Consider the following 9,873-nt stretch of genomic DNA (forward strand, 5'->3'; position numbering starts at 1 on the left):
TTTTTTTTTTTCTCATCATATCGGCTATCTGACTCAGATGGGACACAAAAAGTATGGCAAACATTCCTCAAACAAGTCAGAAATGGGTGAACGTTCGCGCGGCTTGCCTCGTTCAGTTGCCCTTGGGACACTTTTTCTTATGCAACGATTCCTCATAGGTGTGAAGTTCCAAGGGGAGCTATTCACTATGTTGCAACATTTTGCGGTAAATTCCCCGAGGGGGAAGGGGGAAGTCCCTATTGTCCACAGGATGAGAAATGACCCTTTCTGTTCTCTGTCCGTTCGTGTCCATTCGCCTTCATTTTTTTTTTTTTTTTTTTCCCTCTTGAGTTGGTTTCAGGACAAATTTGAGGGAAGTGTCGCACAAAATACAAATCTCCATCTTTTAAACGGATAACTTCGCACAGTTATAAATGGACAAACTGGAGGGCGCCTTTTTTTTTTTTTTCACAAATTGTGCTTCCATACGTATGTGCAAGGAGTCTCCATGGGCATATAGCCCCTCCTCACAAGTAGGGTTGTTTCCTCCTGCAAACCACATCGCATATAATTGCGGCGGCGTACGTATAGGCAAATGTGCACGCAAGTACAGCTCCATTTTTGTGCGTGCGTTCAAATAAATTGGCGCATGAACAGTTTTGCCATCAAATGGGGAAATATAGTTTCACAGAGTGAAAAAATAACATAGGACAGGAAAAAAAAAAAAAAGGGCCTAAATGGGGATTTATGTTTCATTAAATTGGGAGTCATACGCAGTGGTCACACCTAAGGGAAAGTCGTTTATGCTGATGTGTGTTCGCCTCTTTTCACTGCACAATTTTTTTTACCAAGTGGAATTTTATCTGTACTGTGATACATTTCGCGGAGTTGTATTTTTTTTAATTACGAAGCCGAATGGGAGAACAAATTGCCCTTTCGCGTTTTTCTTTCGCTTGTGCTGAAAGAGGTAAAGCGATGCGCATGCAACTGGAAGGGCAAAAGTGGTAAGTGGGCAAAAAGGTAAATAGGCAAATGGGTAATGAGCAAATGAAAACGCATCGGCAAAAACAAATTACACACAAAGTGTTAAAAAAAGGCTGCTTTCCCCCTTTCGCTTAAGCGTTGAAAGGGCCTACCCCACCCCACCCAACAATTTTATCCCTCTGGAGATCACCGCAGTTTCCTCCTTCCGATTTTTAAAAACTGTTCCCTCTTTGTATTCTCCCGCTCATCCCATTTTTTTTTTTTTGTTTTTTTTTTTTGTTTTTTTTTTTTTGCTTAATTTGAAAGTTGTTATAGACCAGAAATGAACATAAAATTTGAGTAATTATTTTATTATATTTTTTTTTTTTTCGCCCATTTGGATCGATTTATGAAGAAATTCACGGATAGCTTACATCTCTTCTCGCCGAAAGATAACAGGTCAGTTTTTCTCGCAGCGCAGCATGCACGCTGAGACGTGTTGCAATCATTTTTCAGCGACGTTGTGGCGTTTGCCCCATACACATCGCTCATTTCGAAACGTCCGTGTGTAGAACATACGTGTAATATCTACATGTGTGTAAACCTCCACAGAATATTTTTTCCTTTCTCCTGTCCGAACCTCAACACGCAGGTGCAACAATGATAAGGGAAGCGAACTCGAGAGAAACGTCCTCACCACGAACGAGTTAAGTACGAACGAGTTAGCCACGAACGAGTTAGGCACCAAAGGGATACCCTCAAATGCGGCTTCCGCCAGCGGGGTCACCCCAGACCCCATCTACGAATTGGGAAATGAAATAGAAGACCTTTTTGATGAAGATGTGGAGAACATCAAATTCAACGCAGATGAAATTTCTTCCTTTTTTCTGAAAAATAATGAACTCGAAAATGAAAAGGAAGAATCAGCAAATGTTTGTAGCAACCCACGAGAGGTGAACAGCATGGAGAGAAATCCCGAGTGCAACAAAATGGAAAGTCTGTTCGATCCAGCCGTCAGTGGACCACACGTCTGCTGCGTAGCCATTTTGTCCAAAAGAGAAAACGTCGAAATTGAGTTTATCCACCCAGAGATATTCGAGCCGAATGAAACAGAGCATCTAAGTAAAAGGAGGAAAAAAAAAAAAATGAAAATGATAACCCCGTTTTGCGTGTGGCATAGATACAAAGGGGACTGGGTAGAGGATGTGAAATTTTTAATTGCAGAAAGGATGTACTTGTTTGGGGAAACCAACACAGGGAACGTCCTCTGCGATTTTTACAATCACAAATCGTGCAAAAATTACAATGAATACAATGTTATGTATGCCCCCAGTGGGAACAGGTACTACATGGTAGGGCTGAATTATATGCAGGACAGCAGTTACAAGGAGATCCTCACCATTGCTCAGGTGCCACACTTCGACTTCATATACGCGAGGCTTTTCCCGGCGATGAGGGTCGTCCTGGGGCAGGAACGAGCGACGGGTAGAGCGAAGGATAGAGCGGATGGTAAATCGGAGGATAAAGCGCAGGATAAATCGGAGGATAAGGCGCAGGATAAGTCGGAGGATAAAGCGCAGGATAGAGCGCAGGATAGAGCGCAGCACGACTCACAGCCCTGTGTGAAAACTAAAGGGGGTGCGCAAAAAAAGTACGGCGAGCTGATCACCTTCGTCGACAGCTTCGCGGCGGATCACCCGTTTGATCAAATGGAGTTCAACGATTACTACGTGCATTTGTCCAAAGACATAGAATATGTTAGCAACATAAAAGTGAAAAATATTCTGACCATTCTAAAAGCAGTATTGTTGGAAAAAAAAATTGTCATTTCATGTTCGAAGAAGGGAAATGGATGCAGAATGGTGTTGCTCCTCCTTTCCTTCATTCCGGACATAATAAATTTTGGATTCAATGTAAAAACTTATCAGGATAAATTTGAAGAATGGATAAACTTAAAGCTCCCTCTGATTTTATTTCACGAAAAGTATGTTCTCCTCCTCCACATAAATAATTTGCAGCTATTTAATGAACACGCAAATGGAAAGAACTACTTAATATCGACTAGCACAGGTAGCGATGTATATTATTACGTAAAGAATAGTGTGGATGTTTTGTACGATTTGGACAATGACGAACTAATTGTGAAAAAGGAAAATTTAATGAATGTTTTAAGTTTGACAAAATATGAATATAATTATTTGAAGGGCCTTAACTCCATTTTTCAATCTTTGATTAATTTTTCTTCTCTTTTTTTTGAGACTGCCAAGCAGAGCAGCATCACGGAAGATGGTCATACCGGTGGGGGATTTTCCAGGGGTCACTCTACCTCTGCTAATGCATTGGACAATCGCTTAGGTGCAAGGGGTTGCCTCGACGGTGGGAACGCCATTTGGACGCACCAGCATGGGGAAGTGGAGAGGCACACACGGGGTGGAGAAGTGATCCCCGATTGGGAAACGCTTCCTTACAGGAGTAGTAGTAACCATGGGGGTAAGCATAATCATGTTGATGGGAAGAGGAACCCCCTCTTGGGAGAATCCCAAGTTGATCGAGCCGGAGAAAAACATGAATACATTGATGACGAAGATGACATATGCGTCCTAGACACGAAATCTGTGAACTTCCAAAAAGGCGATCGGAAGAAGTTTGATCAAATGAGTGAAGCCGAAGAAAGGATTCAAAGCAGCAACACAAAAAAAAACATATCAATGAATGATCAATCGGATAGGTACATTTCCAACTTGAGGAGCCACTTTCATGTCTATTTTAAGAATTTTTTTATGTCAAGCAAGGAAAACTACGAAGAGGGGAAAAAGGAGCTGAGAGAACAATACGAACTGAATTATAACAATAGCTTCCTTCAATTATGGCAAGAAACAGAAAATTATAATTATTTCATCGAGAAGGATTTCAAAATTAACAAATTTTTAAAAATTGCAGAGCAGAATAACGTCCCATTTAACAAGGAAAAAATGGAAGACTACAAATTTGTGGATGATTTGTTAATAATCGAAAAGAGGGACAATGCAGAAAGAGGAAAAAATGCACAAAAAAATTTTAAGGATGTTCTGCTAATATCGTTAAAGGGTTACGTGTACGAAGGGACCTTTTCCATTTTAAAAAATTGCAAAGAAGGGGTAGGAAAATTTTTGTACAACATACACGATATAACTTTTCAAGGAGAATGGCAAAACGATCAGATAAATGGGTCGGGTCATTTACTATACAATAACAAATTCAAATATTTTGGAAATTTTAAAATAACCTGTTCAGTGGAAATGGACTCTTCGTTGATAATTTGTTAAATCAATATGAAGGGGAATTTTCGAATGGCTCATTTAACGGGAATGGAAAACTTATCTTTAACAGGAATACTTATATAGGTATTTTTAAAAATAATAATTTAGTAGGAAAGGGGAAAATATTACACAAAAATGGACTTATATATACGGGAGAAATTAAGAATTTCCTCCCCCATGGATATGGCTTCCTATCCTACAACAGTTCGACCGTATTTGAAGGATACTTTGTTGAAGGGAAAAAAAATGGAAATGGTTTTTTAACCATAAATCAGGGCTCCATTCCGGAGGAATGTTTCTGTATTGAGGGGAAGTGGAGAAATGATGAACCTGTCCTGAGGAGAAACTTCCATATCGTTTTTCCAAACAGGGATAAATACGTAGGGAAAATTTATTTCCTACCCTCTTGCGAAGAAGAAAACAGGAAGGGGCGAAATCTGTGGAGTGACCAGCATGCCATGTGTCAGCAGATTCATCATCAGCTTTTTGAAGCCAAGCAATTGATAGAAAGTCAAATCGGTTTTGCGAACCAGGGTGGGGGACAATCCCCGGTTGACAGTCCTAAGAACGTGGAGGAGAAACGGGAAAGCATTAGCAACGGAAGCACCCGCAACCTTACTGGCATCACCTGGAGCGATAGTACACACCCCATTCGCTGTGCGAACAGCGCCGATTCTGTTATCCAACACAGTAGTGTCATAACCACGGCAAGCAGTAAGAACTGTTTAGAGTACCAGCACTGGGGAGGGGAAAACGCGGGCAGTCAAATTTTAAAATGCTACGATGAAACCCCCATTTCAACAGAAACGAAAAACAACGAACAGAGGCGTTCGCCCTCAGGTGAGGACCCCAACCCAGATCAGGCAAAAGATATCAAAAAAAAGGTGCTGAAGGAAAAACTCGAAACTGTCTTAAAAAGGAAAGAAAGAAAAACGTTGAGGAAATGTTTCGAAATGTTAGACAAGCATTGGATATGCAACATAGAACAAAAGTTAAGGAAAAATAAAGATGTTGTTGAATATTTAAAAAAAAACAAAGTCGTTCTCGTTCCACACAGAGAAGGACTAAGTATAACTTGTGATAAGAAAAAAAAAGAAAATTATGATGGGAAATTTTGCTTAGGTATGAAACAGGGATATGGCATATCTGTCTATGGTGACACAAACAGATATGAAGGCTACTGGCACAGGGGAATGAAGCATGGTTATGGTCTTTTGTACGAAGGGGACAGTATATACCATGTCCACTTTAGCTACGATAAGTTAATTGAGAAGGAGGAAATTTCTCCTGAGCAAGTAAGTCGTTTTAAGCCCCAAAAGACAGTCCCCAGTGTGAAGAAACGAGGGAATCACTTTTTAATAAATCAGTCCTTCTTTCAGTACAGGACGCTTTTGTCCTCCATCGTGTGCCAGTACCTTTGAGGGCGCCCAGAGTGAGCAGTTAACGAAAGGTTGGCACGGCTGTTGGAACGGCGGTTGGAATGGTGGTTGGCGCGTCGGAATGGTGAGGAAAGCCCTGCTACGTCTCGCTACACCAGGCCAGCTTTTGTTTTAAAAACGATGAGAGCTCCTACGCGAACGACGCATGCACAGTTATTTCGTTAATAATGCAACGCCTAGGCCAGGTGCTTGCTATTGTACGGTGAGTCTAAAAGACCTTGCTAGCGGAGCACATGGGGGTAACACACAAATATTGAAAAATAAAAATGGGAGACGGTGAATGGAAAGATAAACAGAAAATTTTGCCCCCACCGTTTGCCCTCACGCACACATTCTTGTATTATATGCTCTGCGTTCCGCTTTTTCTCCTAAACTGATTACCGAGTCGGGAAAAAAACACTTCATCATTTCGTGAATATACACCTTTTTTTTTTTATTTTTTTGTATCATTTTTGGTCATTTATTAATTTTAATTTTTATGAAGACTCAAAAAATGGATGCTCATAAAGTGTAAAAATAGGAAGTAACGTGAAATAAAGTGAAAAATGTGATATAAGGTAGAATGACGTGAAATAAAGTGAAAAAATGTGAAGTAACGTAAAATGACGTAACACAAAATAATCTACGTTCGCATGAAATGTTCACACATTTTTTTAATTGCACACGTGTTCATGTAAAAAAAAAAAAAAAAAAAAAAACTAGCTGTGCAATGCAGCGATACTAGCTAGCCAAATCTTCCACACCATTTGTGAATTCCTCAGAATGTTCTAATCCCCCTTTTTCCTCATAAGAACTGCTTCAAAACTTCAATAAATTTGTCATTGCGCAGGGAGTGATACTGGTCTAATGTTTTGTCAAACTGCTTGTAAATTTCCTTCGTTCGGTAACTGGGAATTTTCGAATTGATGAACTCTACAATGTGTGTGTAGCACAAATGATGGTGTATAAAATTTAAGAAGAAGAAAACTATTTTGTACAATCTTTTTTTGCTTTGATAAATGGAATTGTTCTTTTTCCACTCAAGTAGGGATTGGAAGGCCACGTAATTTAAAACACTTATATCGACATCCTTCGCATTCATGTCCACGGTAAAAAAGGGTGGATTGTTCAACAAATAAATGTAAGTTAATAACCACACGTTAAAAACTACATAGGGTGCTATGAAAAATATTAAAAAGTAAAAGTGTCCAAATATGTAGGTGACCAGTCCGTACAATCCCAGAAATATGGTAAATATGAATGAATACAAATCAAAATAAATGGGTCCTTTTAACACTTTTAAAAAATCTTCGTTCAACGATATCAGCAACGATTTTCTCGAATTCTCCGATGTATATGGAAGAAGAATAAAAGATGAAATGATACTTCCAAAGAAGTTATTTAAAAAATTGTTTTTAAAAAGTAATCCTCTCTTGCATTCATAAACCAAGGAATACAGACTTGCGAACATGGTTCCCATGGGTAGGGCATATAATATGATGTGAAAAAATACAAATGAGCAAACAGAAATTAGTTTATTGCTCTCTATGGCTTCAAAATTTTTAGACATGTTTGAAAATAAAGTTCCATTTCCATATTTGTTATAGCAATAGTATACATGAATTAGAAAAATGGTCATCATTATTGCAAAATCTCTCAATAAATACGTGATGTACCTAAAGGTGGAGATGTTTATATAGTCATTGCAAAGTGCTGTGAACGAGTTCATTAGGTCAGTTACATAGCTCGTGTCTTCTTTCTTCAGTATTTCATTTTTAATATTTTCGCTTAATAATTTGCTTTTCTTCTCTAATTTTTGCGCTTCCTTTATGCGTACTTCCTTGCAGATATTCTGCGCACATTTTAAATCCCATACTAATCCCAAGTGGTAAAAAAATTGAATGACGTATTTAGTTGGGTTTATGCTCAGAATGTAGAAATTTTCGTTCATGGCATAGCAGTACGGGAAAACATGATGGTAATTGTGGCATCCTTCTCCCAGCGCCACAATGGAGGTAAAAATGTTGTTTGAAGCTTTTATATCATGATTGTAGGGTCTATGTCCAAATGAATGCGAGGCACTGTTGATCGACCAAGTGGCGTGTAACGTGATGATCCATCTTAGTGCTCCCAAAATGAAGAATCCGTCCCAGAAATTGTTATACATAAAATAGGAATATATTCCCGGTACAATGAAACAAAAAAAAAAGTTAAAATATGGATCCAATTTATGTTGCCATAGGAGAAGTGGGTTCTGTAATAAATCATCCACATATATTTCTTTCTCCTTCTCCTTTACATATTTTGTCTTCTGATATAATAACCATCCAACATGGCTATAGAAGAACCCATATCTTATGTTATGCGGATCGTACTTCGTATCACTATACTTATGATGCAGGCGGTGATTTTTGGACCACGTTATTACGCTTCCTTGGTTTGCAAAGCTGTTCAAAATTAGGAAGAGAACCTGCACGAAGGTACCCGCTTTAAATGCTCGGTGGGACCACAGACGGTGCGCGCCGAATGTTATACCGAATCCGTTTATTAAGTAAAATATTATGCACTGCAAGGGGGGGAGGGGGAGAGGATGCAAAAAATAAATGGGGTGAACAAAGACGAGTGGTAAAAGTAGCGCACATGATGCGGGGGGAGGGAGCTACAAACGTGGAAGCACACAAAAGGAGTGCTTACCTGAGCGAACAAGGACCTTCCATAATCATGGTAATACAACTTGATCATGCCAATTATGCCAAATATATGGAAAAACAAAATGAAAGAAAATAGGGAGGATCTGAACTGCTTGTGGTACGTATATATATAGTTCACGAAGACCATGTAGGCGTAATATACGTGGAATAAGATAGAAAGGACTGAAAAATTATGAAGTAATTTTGAGTTATCATTAGAGGTGTACAGTAATTTTGTAAAAAATAGACTCAGCCATATCATATAAGCAATGCTCAGCGCGTGGTTAATTCTTTTAAATAACTTTATGTTTGTATTATTATGATAAAAATTGCTAGCTAAAGAAATTAGGCTTTTACTCAGCTGTAGAGTTAAATATACCTTTATAATCATGATGTTGTGAATATATTTCCAGAAAAAAAGTAGAAGAATATATAAAATGTTTGCGAGAAAAAAAAGTAAATCCAAATACTATTTGATTTTGATCTGTCTTTTTTTTTCTGAGAATCAAGGGTATTTTTTTTTTTCATATATTCTTCTTCTTCTCTTTCTTTTTTCTCGATTTCTTCTATAATTTCTTTTTCCTTTAAGATCCCTTCATTTTCTTTTATACTTTTTTCGTTATTTAAAATTTTCTTTGCTAACTGTTCCAAGTGTTTCGAAGTATCTCCTATCAATTCGTATTCATTTCTGTACTCGTTTTCATTTTCTTTGCTAATTTCGTATCTGTGGACAACTCTGTTCTCCTCACTCGCTGATTTTTCATTTGTTTTTTTCTGATTGGCAAAAAGGGACTCTAAAAAGGTACACAGCTGCGTAATGTTGTACACATGAAGCAAGTTAATCCCCAAAGTGATATTCAGGTCAACGTATTTCAAACTTAATAAAGATATGAGAGTAACTAACAGTCCCTTGGAAACATTTACAAAATGAATAAACTTATCGGAGAAACATTTCCTGAAGATGTAGCAGGACGCCAAAAAAACGACATATGTTATATAAATCACTCCTACATGTTCGATATTCAGAGATCTTTTGCTAAAATCCTCCCACATTTTCCCCCCCACTTGGTTGAAATTCGTTCCCGCGTTATTTGCTCTGTAACTCATCGATTCCTTTTAACGTGTTTCTCTTCACTTTGGTCAGGTCAACAATTTAAAAACAAAAAATTCTACTGAACTGTGTTCGTGTACATTTACATGCAAATGTGTACACTTGCTATTTGGTCAAAAGGAAACAGTGCATAATTTTGTTTTTCTCCTTCCTGGAACAACAGGTGTTTACGCGTAGCAATTAATTTATCTTTCGCGTATTGCACACATAGGCACGTATACGTCCATACGTTCGTACAGCTTTTTTCCCCTTAACAGCGTTTGCTATGCTATAAAAAGGGAGAATGGCTCCTCTTAACAGTCATATATATAATCGCTGCACATGTATACATATATACGTGATAATCATAGGAAAAATTTACACCAACTATATATATAGTTTATTTCGTGGCACTATTATACTTATAAAATTGG

The 9,873-nt window shown here is 38.2% G+C and overlaps 2 protein-coding genes across 2 annotated transcripts; one reads left to right on the forward strand and one right to left on the reverse strand.

Annotated features, from left to right (window-relative positions):
* Positions 1-2,171: 2,171 nt before the first annotated feature.
* On the forward strand, positions 2,172-4,242 carry PCYB_103040 (hypothetical protein; the record flags this gene model as incomplete). The annotated part of the gene is made up of 1 exon (XM_004222853.1): positions 2,172-4,242. A coding segment is annotated over one exon (2,071 nt), but the record flags the coding sequence as incomplete, so codon positions are not given.
* A 2,222-nt stretch (positions 4,243-6,464) lies between these two features.
* PCYB_103050 (stearoyl-CoA desaturase) lies at positions 6,465-8,640 on the reverse strand (the record flags this gene model as incomplete). The annotated part of the gene is made up of 2 exons (XM_004222854.1): positions 8,354-8,640; positions 6,465-8,225 (listed from the first exon to the last, which is right to left on the reverse strand). Exons 1-2 carry the CDS (start codon positions 8,609-8,611, stop codon positions 6,465-6,467), a joined length of 2,019 nt encoding a protein of 672 aa, XP_004222902.1. The 5' UTR covers positions 8,612-8,640.
* Between the last annotated feature and the right edge of the window lie 1,233 nt (positions 8,641-9,873).

This window comes from Plasmodium cynomolgi, chromosome 10, assembly GCF_000321355.1.
Source record: "Plasmodium cynomolgi strain B DNA, chromosome 10, whole genome shotgun sequence".
In the NCBI taxonomy this organism is placed as follows: domain Eukaryota; phylum Apicomplexa; class Aconoidasida; order Haemosporida; family Plasmodiidae; genus Plasmodium; species Plasmodium cynomolgi.